The sequence below is a fragment of the Euphorbia lathyris genome, chromosome 2, assembly GCF_963576675.1.
Source record: "Euphorbia lathyris chromosome 2, ddEupLath1.1, whole genome shotgun sequence".
Taxonomy (NCBI): domain Eukaryota; kingdom Viridiplantae; phylum Streptophyta; class Magnoliopsida; order Malpighiales; family Euphorbiaceae; genus Euphorbia; species Euphorbia lathyris.
The window spans coordinates 101476769-101494251 of record NC_088911.1 but is presented as its reverse complement, the minus strand read 5'-3'; the positions used below and the strand labels follow the sequence as shown (position 1 = coordinate 101494251).

The 17483-nt window shown below is 40.8% G+C and overlaps 1 protein-coding gene and 1 long non-coding RNA gene across 5 annotated transcripts; one reads left to right on the top strand and one right to left on the bottom strand.

Annotated features, from left to right (window-relative positions):
• The first annotated feature begins 409 nt into the window (after nt 1–409).
• LOC136219160 (small ribosomal subunit protein eS8) lies at nt 410–2921 on the top strand. The gene is made up of 5 exons (XM_066006433.1): nt 410–542; nt 671–743; nt 1165–1495; nt 1952–2136; nt 2644–2921. The coding sequence occupies exons 1-5, from the start codon at nt 539–541 to the stop codon at nt 2720–2722; spliced, it is 672 nt and encodes a 223-aa protein (XP_065862505.1). The 5' UTR covers nt 410–538; the 3' UTR covers nt 2723–2921.
• Nucleotides 2922–3333: 412 nt separating this feature from the next.
• On the bottom strand, nt 3334–5813 carry LOC136219159 (uncharacterized). Of its 4 annotated transcripts, none has more exons than XR_010684065.1 (3): nt 5621–5732; nt 4136–5400; nt 3334–4064 (listed from the first exon to the last, which is right to left on the bottom strand). It is a non-coding gene; the product is annotated as an uncharacterized lncRNA (long non-coding RNA). The 4 variants fall into 4 exon arrangements; XR_010684064.1 differs by having other exon boundaries at nt 3335–4061; XR_010684066.1 differs by having other exon boundaries at nt 3335–4061; nt 4155–5400.
• Between the last annotated feature and the right edge of the window lie 11670 nt (nt 5814–17483).

Genomic DNA, 17483 nt, shown 5'->3' with positions numbered 1-17483 from the left:
ATGAAAATATTCAATAATTAAAGTTGTTCAGAACGACATTTACCATGAAACCACATTTTTTTTTTCGAAAATCACATTTTTTGGAGCTTTCTCTCTCTAAAAATTCACTTTCTCTCTCCTAACCAAACAACACCTAAATGACCTCAAAACGAAAATTTTCAAGAATTAAAGTTCCTTAGAATATCGTTAACGCTTTGGATTTTTTATTTTTAGCCGTCAATGGTCGTTTTGAGGCGTTAAGTGACCACTGATGTTAAAAAATGTAAAGTTTAATAGCCATACTGAAAAAAAATGAAGTTAAATGACCATAATGTAAAAATAGGTAATCAGTGGCCATAGGTGTAATTTACCCAAAATAAAAAAGGCTAAGAGTTTGAGATCGCGGTTACCTATCATTGCCATCCCTACATCGAATGGACGAGAAACTTCCTATATAAACCAAAAACCCAGGCCATATTTTCCTCTCTGAAAACCCTAGCCCTTTTCTGGTGCGGAGATTGGGAAGCAGAGAGAAACTTAGAAACCTTACTCTGCAAACATGGGTAAATCTCACCTGTTATTAATTCCTTCTCCTATTCTTGTCTTGGATCCGATTCTTCTCTGATGTTTGAAAGGATTGCTCTCATATTCTAGTGATGCTAACGTGAATTTTTTCGGAATGGGTTTATAGGTATCTCTCGTGATTCTATGCACAAGAGGCGTGCCACTGGTGGAAAAAAGAAGGCATGGAGAAAGAAGAGAAAGTAAAGTTTCAATTCATTCCCTTTTATGTTTTTCGAATATAATTGTTTTGATTGATTGTGTATATATAAACTACATTTAGTTGAGTAGCTCGGTAAATAGGTAAAGAACTGGCTCTGAATGTTTCCTTGCTGTCGCCAGTTTTTCACGAACTTAGGAGGATAGTAGATCGATGTGTGTAGTTAATTGAATATGTTCTCTTTTGGGTCCTTTGTTGCTCCTCTGTTAGCCGATTATATAGCCTCCCTTTTGCTTTGGTTTATTGTTATATGTTTTGTTTTTCTTCAAATTCACAGAACATTTTTATTATGTTTATATTGCCAACATTTTGATTATTAGTTCTAAAGTTTGGGCAATTTATAATCTTGTCCTGCAAATTTTAGTTTTTTGTATGTGAATATTTTTTTCTTCCTACCCCTGAAGGTATGAGCTCGGAAGGCAGCCTGCAAATACAAAACTGTCTAGCAACAAGACAGTGAGAAGAATTAGGGTTAGAGGTGGAAATGTGAAGTGGCGAGCATTGAGGCTTGATACTGGAAACTTCTCATGGGGGAGTGAAGCTGTTACCAGGAAGACAAGACTTCTTGATGTGGTGTACAATGCATCTAACAATGAGCTTGTTCGTACTCAAACTTTGGTGAAGAGTGCTATTGTTCAAGTTGATGCAGCACCTTTCAAGCAGTGGTATCTTCAGCACTATGGAGTTGACATTGGTCGTAAGAAGAAAAGCCCAGTTGCCAAGAAGGAAGGAGAGGTATACTATCTCTGCTTTGTAAATGAAGAATAATTGTGTTCCTGCATGCAAGTTTGATAGTCATATTACTGCATTTATTGGGGTACTTCTTTGTAGAAGTGCTTTTTTAATCTTTCTTTAAATGAGCTTTTGACTCAGAATTTTAGATATTTCTAAGTACTTGAATATTAGTCTGAGTCTTCTTGCATATTAGAGTTTCTGGGTGCTGTGTTCTTTCAGATGAGTAGGAGTGGTTTTGGTAGCTAAGAAAATTATTGCGCTAGTTGTGCTTTTTCTGTTTCAGTTTGTGTTCTAAGAGATTATGATGTCTTGTTGGAATATCTTTTCAAGTAACACTTTTTCTGTTGAATTGTCTGTTTGCCCTTGCAGTACTTGTATCTAGTGTTTTAATTGCTATTGTTAAATGTTTGAAAATGATTTGTTAACTGTCATGTATTGTTTTACTTCTCTTGATAGGAAGGTGAAGCTGCTGCTGCTGTAGCTGCTACTGAGGAAGCAAAGAAGAGCAACCATGTCTTGAGAAAGCTGGAAAAGAGACAACAGGCTCGCAAGCTTGATGCCCATATTGAGGAACAATTTAGTGGTGGTCGTCTATTAGCTTGCATCTCATCACGCCCTGGCCAATGCGGTCGTGCTGATGGGTATGTCTCTTATCCTCTCCCCTCGTTTCATTGTTATATAAGGTTGAGGCATAGTGTATTTTGTCCTGAATAAATTAATATAAAAGTAATAGAACATAAATCAATTTATCTTCCTGTATCAATCTCTATTCATGGAATAAACTCCTTCGATATATAAGCTTAATGATCATAAAAAGAGAATGTTTGACATCACCTTTTGCTTGCATGTGCTAATTCTTTGCAGTAGTGCTTCTTTAGTTTACTATAAGTGATTATTTGGGTAGAACAATAAAATCATCCTTGTCCCATGTTTGAGCTCTTGTTCTGCAATGATGGTCAGTTGGGATTATGAAGTTTCTTTTTAGACTTTGTTCAAAGCATATGAGGTGGCAAAATTGTACTAAGATGAAAAATGTTCTACTGTGTTTTAGATTTACGCATCAACCGGTCATCATAAATCTAGAAGTGCAAAGGGAAGTTAGTGTTTTGCATTGGTCATTCATGTGTTTGTCTCATTTCTTTTGGCAGGTATATCTTGGAGGGGAAAGAGCTGGAATTCTACATGAAGAAGCTCCAGAAGAAGAAAGGCAAGGGAGCTGCTGCCTAAATTTTTGTTACCCGAACTTCATATTCAGATCAAACTTTTAGCCCTCCCCGACTTACTTTGTCTTTCTCTTTCAGACTATCTTTTTTTCGTCGTAATGAGATAAGCGTTTAAACTTGTATCACCATCTAGACTTCATTAAATTCTTAACTAGAATTGTGACATTTCAAAAAAGTATTAATGTTATGCGGTACTTTGAGCATGTTTCAAGAGTTAGAAACTTGATGAGGCCTTGTGTTTATTTGTTGTTTCCTATAATCACACAACTAGCCACTACAAATTTGTTAGTTCACCATTTCCATTAGCTGTCACAAGCTATCGAGAGTTTATTGGGGATTGAAGAAAATATGGTAGTGGATAGGATGGAGTGGAGGGAGAGAATTTGTCACTGATACGACTTGATTTCACGATTTTGTATGACAGTTCATGTTAGCGGACCTCGAATCATTTCGGGACTGATGTTTTGTTGTTGTTGTCGTCGTCACAAGCTAATGGGGCATCCATTTCTCAGAACAAAACCATTCATCACGTAAACTTATAAATATATTAGAAGGTAAAGAAAGAAACAGTGAACAATAACCATAAAGAATCGGTACTCTTCATTCATTGGCTTTTACAACATGAATGCAAAACTGGTATTTTATTATTATTTTGTAACAACAGAAGCAACATTTACATATGGAAGAAAAAAACTTAAACTAGCCTACAAGGGTGGGTAACGTTTTTGGAAAAGAGACCTTCTGGTCATCACGAAGATGCAAGCCACTAATGGCACCCTCAGGAGGACCAGCAAAGACTACACCACGACTAAAAAGAGTGAGCCATATTAGCCAATAAATCAGCACAAGCAATAGCTTCCCGGACAGTTAGCTGCACATAGGTTCTTAACAACTCTAATCAGATTCCTTAAAAGGATGATGGTCGTCAATATCAACCTTATCATTCAAAAACTGAATAGCTTGGAAAGAATCAGATTCCAACGCAGATTTAAGAGTACTCATGCTGAAGAGCTAATTGCAAACCTGTTGAGCAGAAACAGAGCCAATATTCTGGCAACTGCCAGTTTTCCAACAACAGTTTAAATCTCTAATAAGACCCCATCACCAACAAGACCAGAAGGGAGACACCAGGAACCATCTGTGGCTAACTTAAACCAGCCAACCAAGAAGCCAATTGCCCCACCCACCATCGGAGGTCCAAACGATCTTAGTAGAACGCTGCACAATCGAATTCCAAGGAATCTTCTTGCTTGCATTAAAGACTATCACTCCTCCAAATCCAAAAGTGCCAAACAGTTATCGAGAAGGCAACTTTGCGATCAACCCCACACATAGAGAAAGACCTACTGAATAAAATTCAGTTAAGAGAAGGAACTTAGGAAAGGCATAAGTAATATATGCCAATATCATTAAATACCTTAGCAGCAAATTGGCACCTGAATACATGCAAGATAAAACTCTTTCCTCTGTTTACAACAAGGAAAAACAACAGTATTAATTAAATGGCGCCTCAATCTGTCAGCAGCATTAGTCGTAATCTGGCCATGAGATTCTTTCACTTCCAAATACCATGCCAAATCCAAGAGCTAGTATAATCTTGATTATCTTTAATAAAACAGTATGCGCTAGCTGTTGAGAGTTGGCCCTTGAATAAAAGGGTAAGAACTAGCTGTTGAGAGTTGGCCATTTTTAGATCTAGACCAAATCAGGGTGTAATCAGAACAGTTACTGGATTAAATTCACACAATAAGATATATATCAACATTCAGCAGGAAGCAAAGTCTCCAAAAAACCCCACTGCCAAAAACCAAAAGCAGCAACATAGCATGCTACCTTCCTGTGGATATAATCAACAGGAAAAGAGACAACTTGATTAACCCAAACGTTATTAACAATCCAAGAAAACAGAGATACCATCCCCCAAATACCACAAAGGACCATTTCTAACATAATTCAGAACTTCAATGAAACTACGATTTCTTCTTGATGGAAGTGTTAGTTAGCACTAAAAACATCCCTAATAGAAAATACTTGTTGGAAATATTTTGGAAACAGGAAATACTCCTTCTGATGAATTTTGGAGGTATTCAGTTCTCTTTCCCACAAATCTATTGTTTGGAAAAAATCAAATAAGAAGATACACTGATTTCTTTTTTTTTAATAAGTTAATCTGAAGAAAGTGAAAATCATGTAGAATTCTAAATGAATCCATTTATCATAAGAATTTATTCCAAATAATGTATACATGAAAACATAAACAGTAACAAAAAAAAGAACATTTGCGATTCAATAATGAGTATTGGTACGGTAAACAAATGCAACCCATTATCCACCGATTGCAATGCAGCCCTATGGATGATGATAGCAGCCCCAGCTCTTGAGCTATATTGACATTTCCAAAATCTATTTGATCATTATAGATGAGAAGCATTGAACAAAACAAACACAACTTGTAGGCTGCATTGAAGAGCAGAAGCACTTGTCTAACCTTTTCCACGCTTCTGTTTCAATCTTTCTCTGACAAAATCATTTCGAGCTTTGATTCTAGCTTGTTGAGGAGCAACGTTAATATAAGAGAAATGTGAGCCAACAGCAAAAAGAGAAATTCCGGCCACAAAGCACGCTACAGTCATTGCCAACTTCTTTGGGGTTGAAGGATAGCATAGCACCATTTTTAGTCTACTGCAGCCACAAAAAACCAAGGGGAATGACACTTGATAGCGAGAATACTAACTGAAATGAAACCTTTCACAGCGACAATTCAACAAACATATAACATGCATTCACTTCAACATACGAAAAATAGCCGCTCTTCACAGATTATGATCTACAATAACAAGAAATGAAATTGAGGTGGAAACTTGCGTGAAAACGAGATTAAAACAAAATCCGAGGCATATACCTGATATCAATTTTGGAAGAAATCAGACGATCGTATGAGCTCGTTAGGGCGTGGAGAACACTTTTTTTTTTTTTTTTTTTGAATAAAGACGAGTTAGGATCTGATGACAATAGGAAAAACAATAAAAAAAATCATTAGATAATTTAAAACTGGAAGCTTTACAATGAGGGGATGTAGCTCAGATGGTAGAGCGCTCGCTTAGCATGCGAGAGGTATGGGGATCGATACTCCACTTCTCCAATTTATGTTTTTTCACTTTTCAATCTATTTACTTAAAACTCCTTTCTATCTAAACCACATGACTAATAGCAAAACATGACTCTCTCGTTAATATATGAGCAACTCCATTTGCTTGTCTTCGAGTAAAAGTGATCGAATAAGGCGTTGTTTGATAAAACTGAAAATTAAGTGCTGAAAAAATAAGTACTGAATTTTAAGTGTTGAATATTATAAGTACTGAAAATATTGAGTGATATTGTGTAATGAGATCCTCGAATTCTATTATATTAGTAGCGGATGAGTGAATTGCATCCACCATCGCTTTTTTCACTTTTCAATCTATTTACTTAAAACTTCTTTCTATTTATTTCACCTTATTTTCATATTAAAAAAGGAAAAAGCAATAGTTAAAATATTAAAATACTTATTTATTTCACCTTATTTTCATAGGCAATTATTTTTCCTTTTTCAATCACTCCTAATAAAGATCAGATGATCCGATAAGCTTCTTAATTTCCCCTCTTTCATTCTGTTTTTATTTTATAATTCATAACAAAAACTACAAATGAAGGATATATTATTATATTTTTGTATGTTGATGACATACTTATTATGAGAAGTAATGACAAAATGGTAAGGAGTACCAAAGACATGACTCACGGTTTGATATGAAAGATATGGAACTCGCATATATGATTTTAGGTATCCAAATCAAATGTTCAAATGTCTCATCTTGGCTCAGTCACACTACATGGACAAGATTCTTGGCAAGTTTAATAAGGACGATTCTGGTATAGCTAGAACTCCAATAGATACTAGCCAACATCTGTCTAAAAATAAAGGGGAAAGCGTTGACCAAGTAGAATACGTGAGGGTTATAAGTAGTCTGATGTATCTCATGAATTGTACAAGACCTGTTATTTCTTTTATTGTCAGTAGTTTAAGTAGACAAGCAACTAATATAGGGGAAGTCCACTACAGCCTTTATTAGAATATTTTGGTGTTTACGGTACGCTCTTGATTACAGATTGCGCTATATTGGAACTCGCATATATGATTTTAGGTATCCAAATCAAATGTTCAAATGTCTCATCTTGGCTCAGTCACACTACATGGACAAGATTCTTGGCAAGTTTAATAAGGACGATTCTGGTATAGCTAGAACTCCAATAGATACTAGCCAACATCTGTCTAAAAATAAAGGGGAAAGCGTTGACCAAGTAGAATACGTGAGGGTTATAAGTAGTCTGATGTATCTCATGAATTGTACAAGACCTGTTATTTCTTTTATTGTCAGTAGTTTAAGTAGACAAGCAACTAATATAGGGGAAGTCCACTACAGCCTTTATTAGAATATTTTGGTGTTTACGGTACGCTCTTGATTACAGATTGCGCTATATGAGAGAACCTGTTGTGTTAGAATGATTCGGTATTTACCCCACATCTCCACTGTTTTTTCTCTCTTTTTTCAACTTTTAGTGTATTATTTACTTCTCTTTGTTTTTTTTAACTTTTAGTGTATTATTTACTTCTCTGTTTTTTTTTCAATTTTCAACGTATTTACTGAAAACTTCTCTATTTTTTCACTTTGCATTTTTCTAATTATTTCACCTTATTTTTATACTGAAAAATAAAAAGCATAATTATTTCACCTTATTTTTATACTAAAAGATAAATAGCAGTAATTAAAATACGAGACATAAATATTCCTTTTTTTTTGTTTAAAACTTCTTTTTCTTATAAAATAACGGGATAAAGGGTAAATTTGACACTAACGTTTTCAGTGAAGTGTAAATTTAGTCTTAACGTATAAAATGATTCAAATTTAACCTTAAATTTTTAAGAAAATCAATTTTAGCCATAGATTACAAAAAATATGAAAAAAACTTATTTAATTGTCACATCAGACCTTTCAAACATCAAGTATATCCAATATATTTAATGTGTTATTAATACAGTTACAAAAAAAACTTGTTAAAATACTAACAGTTGAATTTGTCACATATAAGTTAATTATAATTTTTTTTCTGTTAAACTGTCTAATTTTTTTACTGTATTACTAATATACTTACAAATAGCCAACAAAAAAATTATACGAAACTGTTTCAGTTTATCGACAAACTTGTTTGGAAAGTCTGATGTGAGAGTTATATAACAATCAAACTAATTTTTTAAAATTTTTTGGTAATATATGACTAAAATAGATCTTGCTTGAAAATGTTAGGATTAAATTTGCATTATTTCATATGTTAGGTTAAGTCTGCAGTTCTTCAAAAATATTAGGGTCAAATTTGATTTTTATCCCTAAAATAATTTATATGTGATGACCCGCGAAGCCAAACCGGACCGAATTCATTACACGGGCCCAACCCATACTTAGATCCATGGTCTAAGATGGGATGGGACCCGAATAGAGGAAGCGGGTGAAGTGAGTAACCGCCCCGAATTCCTAAATGGAGCACTAAAACTCCCACTCAGGACAAACGATACCACGTTTGTTGCCACGAAAGCCACGAGAGGGGGCATGACCTAAAAAGGAGTAACCGCCCTCGGAACATGGCCTGGAAGGGGTAACCGCCCTCGGCGGTTACTTAAGAACACTTATAAAAAGCCCTAAGGCCAAAGGGGGAAAGGTACATTTTCACATTTTTCCCACAATACTATTGTCAATTTACCAACCCTCCTACAAAAACTGACTTGATCGTCGGAGAGTTTTCCCGGAGATCCTGTCTCCGGTTCTGTTTTGCAGGTAACTACGGCGGAGATCATCAAATCGGATCCAGCAAGTTATCATTGGTGCGGTGAGCGTGGACCTTTTTTACCAACATTTGGTTAAAGGTACACAAAGAACATGTCAGAACCATCACGAACGACCGGCGTTACAACCAGATCCACTAGTATGAACTCAAGGGGTCCACGGATTGCGAATTCGCAACCTGCAAGTACGCAGCCTGTGGTGCCTAGCTCGTCAAGCCCTTCGGGACAATTGAGTCCCTTATTGGAGGTTCAAGTGCAAAATGAAATGGAGATGTCCAATAGCGATTTCGTACAAATGGCAGGACAAGTCTTGGCTTCAAATATGAGCCAAGCGGTGGGGGATCGAATGATTAGTTTGTTAACCGCAATGGCCGATCATAATACCGCCGTGGCGGCTGCTCCTCAATAACCTGTTGTTGTCTCCACACAACCATCGACTACTGCCGCCGTATCTGCGCTTCCGCAGCCATCTCGAGAGCTAACCCAGATAGGTCAGAGTAGTCGCATGAACCCACGCAGCCATCCAAGCAACTACTCGTACCACGATCCTAGTATGACGATCCATCCGACCTGGCAAACATCCCAACCGACATCGGGAATGCCAGGAATCCTTCCACTACAACACACGAAACCCTTGGTTAACGGGCATTCAGAGTTAATGGCGTCTGGGGCAAATACGTTTGGGCAGGAGCACACCTGGAACTTTGATCCTATAACCGGACGACGGCTAGAACCACGGCGAGAACAAATCTCAACATCAATTGGCGGGTGGATGCCACCTAGAGTTCACCAGCAGCGGATGGAAGAGGTTCGGCGAATACCCAATCTTGAGTTGGAAGATCAACTACGGAACATGATGGAGCGAATGGGGTACACGCCTAGGGCGAGAGCAGAGGTGCAGAGTGATTCGCCTTTTGCTCCGTCGTTGCGAGAATTTATACCAGATCACAGGATAAAGGCCCCGGCGATACCTAAATACTATGGGGATCCTAATTCTGATCCTGAGGCTCATGTCAGGAACTACAGAGAATTAATGGATGTTGCGGGAGCGAGTGAAAGTATAATTTGCAGATTATTCTCGACCACTTTGGGCGGAGCGGCATCTGATTGGTTTCGGTCTTTACCTGCTGAATCTATTCACAACTGGAATCAATACAGTCGTGATTTCTGTGCCAAGTTCGTGGGCTGTAAAGCGGCAGATGTGACGGATAGGCAGCTGAAGGAGATCAAACAGAGGAACTATAATTCCCTAAGGGAATTTGTTGTCGCATTCAACGATATTCTGGTACGGTTGCAGAATCCGGATATCGTGAGCATCCGCAACATCATGGCGGATGGAACCACGGATTGGAGCATGCGGGAGGAAATCATCCGCAACAAGCCGCGCATAGTGGCCGAACTCATGAAGATAGCAAAAGAATTCATGGAAGTGGACGATGTCAACAGAGAACATAGAGCTCAAACCCGGAGAGAGAGAGATGCTGCTAGATCCACTTCGAACAATCGATGCCAGACCCAGTCCAAGGGTAATTTTGTTCGCAGAGGCGATCACTCCTTTCAAGGGGGAGGATATCAAACACCATTGAATACGACTCGCCAGGAGGTGTTACTTTGGATCGAAAAGAACCCCCTGAAGAAGGATGTGCGGTTCCCCGAGGCGAAAGGCCGAACTAGTTTGGGGCGATATCCTAACAAATATTGCAGGTTCCACAGATTGAACGGCCATGACACGAACGATTGCTATGAACTGAAGAAGGAAATAGAAAAGCTGATTGAGAGGGGCAAGCTAGGCCAATTCGTAAGAAAAGAAACGATTGATGAGAAAACAACGCTCCCGCATGAGGGAGAAGCAAGGCCCGAAAAGAAACAGAAGAAAGGGGTGATAAACATGATAGCTGGAGGGATCTATGAGCCGCCAACAAAAAGGGCTCGCCGTGAACAACGAAAAAGCAACACGCATAGGGGGGATGCCCTCAATTACTCATTTGCACGAATCACGGAGCCGCATGCGGATGCTTTGGTGATTACGATGGCTGTAGAAGGATGGGACGTCAAGCGGGTCCTTATTGATACTGGCAGTTCTTGTAATGTTATTACTCGGACTGCATTCAACAAGTTGGGAATTAATGACGAGCGAGTGGAACATACATTCATGGATGTAACTGGTTTTGGAGGTCAATCGTCTCAAACAAGTGGACAAGTGGTGTTGGAAGCAGAAATGGACGATAAGAATCTAAAATGGCGAGGTGATCTAGAATTCGCAATTGTTGATCTCCCGTTGGCCTACAACATAATTCTGGGGCGTCCGTTCCTATCGGAAACGGAATCGCTCATCTCAATGAAGCACTTGACATTACATTTGCCAACACACCAAGGGCGAGTCATAGTTGAAGGTGATCAACTTGTATCTCAACAAGCCTATACATTGTCACTTGAACCAAAGCCAGGTGAAGAGGATAAAGTTGATGAGAAGTTGCCGGCAGAAGCATTAGGAGAAACAGAACTATTCGCCATCTCAAATGACAAGAATGTACGAATAGCGGCAGGACTCCCCGAGGAAACAAAGAAAGCCATTACCGAGGTGTTGATCCAATGCGAGTCGGCATTCGTCGCTCCGAATGAAGTGCTGAAAGGAATAAGTCCAGATATAGCAACCCATCGTTTGAATGTGGACAAAGGTGCAACCCCAGTGCGACAGAAAAAGAGAGGACACGCTCCAGAGCGGCAGAAGACGATTGAAAAAGCTGTGGCGGATTTGCTAAAATCGGATGCAATTCGAGAAGTCACCTATCCGGAGTGGCTAGCCAATGTGGTGCTAGTCAAAAAGCCAAATGGAACGTACAGAATGTGTGTCGACTTCAAGGATCTGAATAAAGCTTGTCCGAAGGATATGTATCCGCTACCTAACATTGATATATTGGTAGATGGAACTGCAGGATTTGAAGCTTTATCGTTCACCGACGTGAAATCCAGTTACCACCAGATACCCATGGAGAAGGCGGATGAAATCAAAACATCATTCATAACTCATCAGGCGACTTATTGCTTCAAGGTGATGCCCTTCGGATTGAAAAACGCAGGAGCAACATACCAGAGGATGATGAACAAGATATTTTCAGACAAGTCAGGCGAGAACTTCTCAATCTACGTAGATGACATGATCATCAAAAGCAAGAAGATGCGAGACCACCCGCAGGATATCAAAGAAATCCTGGAAGTGCTAATCAAATATGGCCTCAAGTTGAACCCAGAAAAATGCACGTTCGGAGCAAGGGCAGGAAAATTCCTGGGTTTCATTGTTAGTGGCAAGGGAGTTGAGGCGAATCCTGAGAAGGTTAAAGCAGTAATGGAGATGAAAACTCCGAGAAACGTAAGAGAAGTACAAAGACTAAATGGGCGGTTGGTGGCATTGGGGCGATTTATATCATGCTCGGCTAGAAGATGTCTACCTTTCTACAATGCCATCAAAAAATCTAAGTCCTTTGAATGGACGCCGGATTGTCAAGAGGCATTTGAGGGTATAAAGCGACTGCTATGCTATCCGCCCTTAATGAGCAGGCCGGAGGACGGAGAAGATTTATTTCTTTACGTATCCGTCACCAGCATGGCGATATGCACTGTAATGGTGCGAGAAGAAGAGGGCCAACAATATCCAGTGTACTATGTGAGCAAGGTCTTGAAGGATGCAGAACTTCGATATTCGAAGTTGGACAAAATGGCTCTCGCGGTGATAACCACGGCGGCTAGGCTAAAACCATACTTTCAGGCGCATACTATCATTGTGAGAACCGAAATTCCAATGCGGAAGGTACTGCAGAAACCTGACGCATCCGGCCGATTAATGGAATGGTCAATTCGCCTGGGGGAATTCGATATTCGCTACGAAGGAAGACCAGCACTAAAGGGTCAAGTACTTGCCGATTTCGTGAATGAATTCACGTGGGATGAAGATGAACGTCCAAAGGCACAAAAAGAAGAGTGGAGCATGTTCACAGATGGGGCATTATCCACAGATGGGGCTGGACTAGGAGTCGTCATCAAAGGCCCGGAGGTTATTCGCATGTACTATGCGGCAAAGTTAACTTTCAAAACTACCAATAATGCCGCAGAGTATGAAGCAATGATATGCGGATTGAAGCTGCTTAATGAACTTACGCCAGAAAGAGTGGTGATCTACAGCGATTCTAAACTCATGATAAATCAGATCACAAAAAACTATCTGGTGAAACAAGAAGATCTAGTCAAATACCATCAGATAGTTGACAGATTGACGCAGGAGTTAACACACAAGGGAGTCGTCTGGGAAATGGTGCATGTTCCAAGAGGCCAAAACACAAAGGCTGATGAACTAGCAAAAGCAGCGGCGAGTAGAGAACCATGGAATCAAAAAGCATGCAATTTGGAGATAAGATCCGCACCGGCATTTGAAGTCGATCAGATTATGGTCATTGAAGAGCTGGAAGATGATGAAGATTGGCGGATACCCATCCGCCAAAATCTGGAGCAGGGAGATTTGCCAGATGACAAAAGCCTAGCCAGAAAGCTAATTGGACAATCAGCGAGATACTCAATTCGAGATGGAACTTTGTATCGAAAATCATATACATGTCCATGGTTGAAATGTGTTAGCCGCAATGAAGGAGACTGCGTACTGCGAGAACTCCATGAAGGAATGTGCGGCGCACATGAAGCATCCGCGGCGTTGGCAAGAAAGCGGAATGTCACAGCTGTCAAATCCATGCGAATGAAAAGCACGTTCCCGGAGCCGAACAAATCTCTATAATGACGGCATGGCCATTCGCAACATGGGGAATCGATATAGTGGGTCCATTCCCAGAAACGATAAAGAAAAGAAAGTACTTGGTAGTCGCAGTTGACCACTTCAGCAAATGGGTAGAAGCGGAGGCAGTAACCGCTCAAACACCTGAACGAATGATCGAGTTCTTACGAGAGAACATTATCATGCGATTTGGAATGCCGCAAAAGCTTATAACTGACAACGGCACCCAGTTCAACTGTGTCAAGTTCAAAGTATACTGCGAAAGCATGGGGATCAAGAATCATTTTTCTTCCGTAAACCATCCCCAATCGAATGGTATGACAGAGGTTACCAACAGAGCCATGATTCAAGGTATCAAGAAGCGGCTAGGTGATAAAAAAACAGGTTGGGCGGATGAGATACCCCATATGTTATGGGCATACAGAACTTCTGTAAAAGTAGCAACTGGCGAAACGCCTTTCTCGCTGGTTTATGGAGCCGAAGCAGTCCTACCTGTTGAAATCAAGTCGCCTACAGATCGAATAATTTATTATTGCGACACACAAAATCCTATCAACATTAGAGATGCATTGGATTCTGTTGAAGAACGAAGAGAAAAAGCTTACATGCGAATGGCAGTGTACCGCAATAGAATCAAGAAATATCATGACAGAAGGGTGCGAAAAGTGATAATCAACGAGAATGACTTGGTCTTGAAAAAAGCGGACAAAATACAATCCAGAGATGGCAAAGGCAAATTAGGCGTCAACTGGATCGGACCATACAGAGTATCCAAGAAGCCGGGACCATCAACTTTTGAAATAGAAGAAATGAGCGGCAAAAAGCTCCCGCGCACCTGGAATCTAGAAAATCTGCGCCTATATAAACGGGCCGGGTAGTCCAGGGAAATGACGAGTACTCTTTTTCCTTTTATGAGTTTTTTCCCACTGGGTTTTCTGATAAAAGGTTTTAATGAGGCTTTGATCCCGCACATTTCATATACCAATGTAACAAAAAGTCTTTTCTTTTATCAATAAAGATATTCAATTGTTGCATACGGCGTTTGAGTGCGGATCCTTTTTAGGACAACCACTTCAGTGTGTTATCTACAAACAAAAGGCGGGTAAATCGCGCAAAAACCTTATGGTTAAACTTAAAAACACATAAATGTGTTGCCTATTAAAAAAGGCGGATGCATGATTACGCATCACTCGCAAAAACCTTATGGTTGAACTTAAAAACACATAAATGTGTTGCCTCTTAAAGAAAGGCGGATGCATGATTACGCATCACTCGCAAAACCTTATGATTAACCTTATGATTATATTATTTTCGAAAGAAAAATTATAAGATAAGGCATAAAATTAAGCGAATTAACGAGTACTCAAAAAATTGCAAAAAGGGTCTGGCCACCCTAGCGGAAACGAAACTAAACTACGAGGAAATACAAATATAGAGTCGGCAAAAGGGCAAGGGTCACGTATGAAAACAAAGGGCAATAAGGAATAAAGCAACAATCGCACGTATAGGTAAAGCGGCAAGCAAAATAAAATATATATATACGGGCAGTTTGTCACATACAACAGTCCAGATATAAATCAAACTATGCTACAGCTTCCTCTCTTTCACCCCTATGGCCCTCCTCGCCTTCAGCGGCTCCCTCATCTCCTCCAGTGGGCGGATCTACTTCAAGCGAATCCTCAACCCTCGAATCAGTAACCGCTTCAGAGGGCGGTACCTCTTGCTCAGGCTGAGAAAGGTCTTGTGGTGCCTCTTTTTCCGCGTTCTGAGTAGGGATCTCGCAGCTAATTGGAGGGTTCTGAAAACTCTGCCAATCTAAGAAGAGTACCTCATCCATATCAGCATCCTCGGCTTCCAGCTTGTCCCACTTCTCAGTTAGATCCTTTTCGGGGATGGGAACCTTGGGGCGGCTAAGTACTCGATCTGGATGCCCATGCTCATAAGCAGCATGAATTCGCTCCCCATACCAATAGATGCGAGCACCATCTTCGGCTAGAATCTCCTCAGCTTTCTTCTTTTGCATCTCCAGAGCCTCCTTGGATGAATTTAGATCATCAAGGACCTTTTGCAGCTCGTCGGACTTAGCCTGGAGGGATCTGAGAGCTTCCTCCTTCTCGCTCATGACCTTCTGACAAGCGCCTTCAAGAGCCTTTACCTTCCCTTGGACATCATCATAAAGCGACTTCTGAGTCGCCAATTCAGTACCAAGGTTCTCCAACTCTTTAGCGCGTTCAGTGTCCCTTAGGAGAGCACCCTCCGCGAAGTTAATAATCTGCATAAAAGATGATTCGCAGATAATAAGAGCGGATAGAAATGTGCGGTTACTACAAATGCAAGATCCTTGAAAGAGAATATCACAAGTAACAATATACCTCTATGGCCCGCTTCTCAATCCCCTCCATAGCAGTAGGAAGCGGCACTTGCTTTCGCACGCGGGAAGCAGAGGGGAGTCGCCCAAGGACATTGCATATGGAAGAAACAATGTCCCTACACGAGAAGCTCATAGCCATGCCAAAGGTCCTAGTCCACCACCCGCTGATATCGGGAATTGGCTGCGAATGCATAAGGGGAAAGATCAGGAGAACATCAGATAACTCATAAGGAAAAATTAACAACATAAAAAAGGGGAACAAATCAATATACCTCGTGGATTGGTGTACTGCTTTTTCCTTTGGACGAGGCGGATACAGGTGTACCGCCAACAGTGAGGGACACATAAGCGTTTTTCTTTCTAGGACGAGAAGACTCTGTATCCGCAGTATTCTTCCGCTTCCTAGTTAAGGGAAGGTCATCGGAAGCAGAAGCTGGACCTTGTGAAACGGAGGCCCTTGCGGGAGAAGTCGCCTCGATAGAAGTAATCGCCCCTCCAGGAGAATTCGCCCCTGCGACTGAAGTGTTTCCCTCCATTCGCCTCTTCCTTCTCGCTAGGGCTTTAGCCTCCCGATTTGCAGCGATTTGAGATAAAGGATCACCCCTGCAAAGGGTTAAAAGAAATCATCAACTTGGAAATAAAAAGTACATTGTACAAAAACGCGATAAGGGATATAGACAACGTGATCCCCCTCGCGATAGGCAATCGCCACTCGGCTCCTTAGCATGTGGAAAGCCTGATCATACGTCCATACAAAGGGAGGAGTACCCTTAAAAAACTTGATCACAGCGGATTCTTCCTCGCTGGGGTAACCGAAGTTCAAACTCTTTACATTTGGTCGGCCCCAACGATGAAGGAAGTTCGGATTCCCTTCGTGAAACTTGATGAAGAAATAAGATCGGTCCCACTCGCGGATTTTGTTCAGCTTCTCGTCAAAACCATAGTAACCGCTCTGCCGGATGAAAGTAAAATACCCCGCCGAACTTTTGAAATGATGAAGCTTGGAGAAAATTTTGAGCGAGAAGGGAACCTCCAGACAATCCGCCAGAAATTTGTCCAGAGTTAAATCGGCCCATCCATTGGGATGCAACTGACCGGGTGCGATTCCGTAACCGCCAAGGACGGAGGCAACCTCATCCGCCAGCGGATACGTGAAGCCGCAGATGATCTGGGCAACGAAAATGGTGAAATACCTCTTTGGGTAGTCGCCCGGTCCTTTATCCTCCCCAGGAATAAGGGTTTCGAGGCCTTGGAGCCAAGGATACTGCTCCCGCAAATCGTCAATTGTCTCTTTACAAACTAGACTTCCCGACCTGTCCTTCTTCGGTAATAAACGGGGGGTTGGGACAGGTGGCGGAATCAACTTTTTAGGGTCAAAACCTAGGCCCTCATCGGTTGTATTCGCCAGGTGGAGGAAGTCAGCGGGATGAGAATCAGACCCAGGAGAGCTGGTTGAAGCTTCATCAACCATCTCCTCGACCTCATGGGAGACCTCGCGGACGTAATTTTCGTCGAATGGTGCAAAGTCGAGGTCAGGGTTCGACATATTGATGAAGGAAAATGAACAGAAGTAAAGAATCGAGCGAGGTACAAATTCTGGAAAGGAACACTTACATATGAAAGACGACACAGAGAAGAACGGACGCAAAAAGGTTGATGCCGGAAGAGAAACGACGCAAAAGGTGGATGCCGGAAAAGAAACGACGGGAAAGGGAAAGTCACAATTTTTTAATTTT

Coding starts and splice junctions, on each gene's coding strand:
- LOC136219160 (XM_066006433.1), top strand. Junction 1,496..1,951: donor TTGCCAAGAAGGAAGGAGAG/GTATACTATCTC, acceptor TTCTCTTGATAG/GAAGGTGAAGCTGCTGCTGC. Junction 2,137..2,643: donor CAATGCGGTCGTGCTGATGG/GTATGTCTCTTA, acceptor TTCTTTTGGCAG/GTATATCTTGGAGGGGAAAG.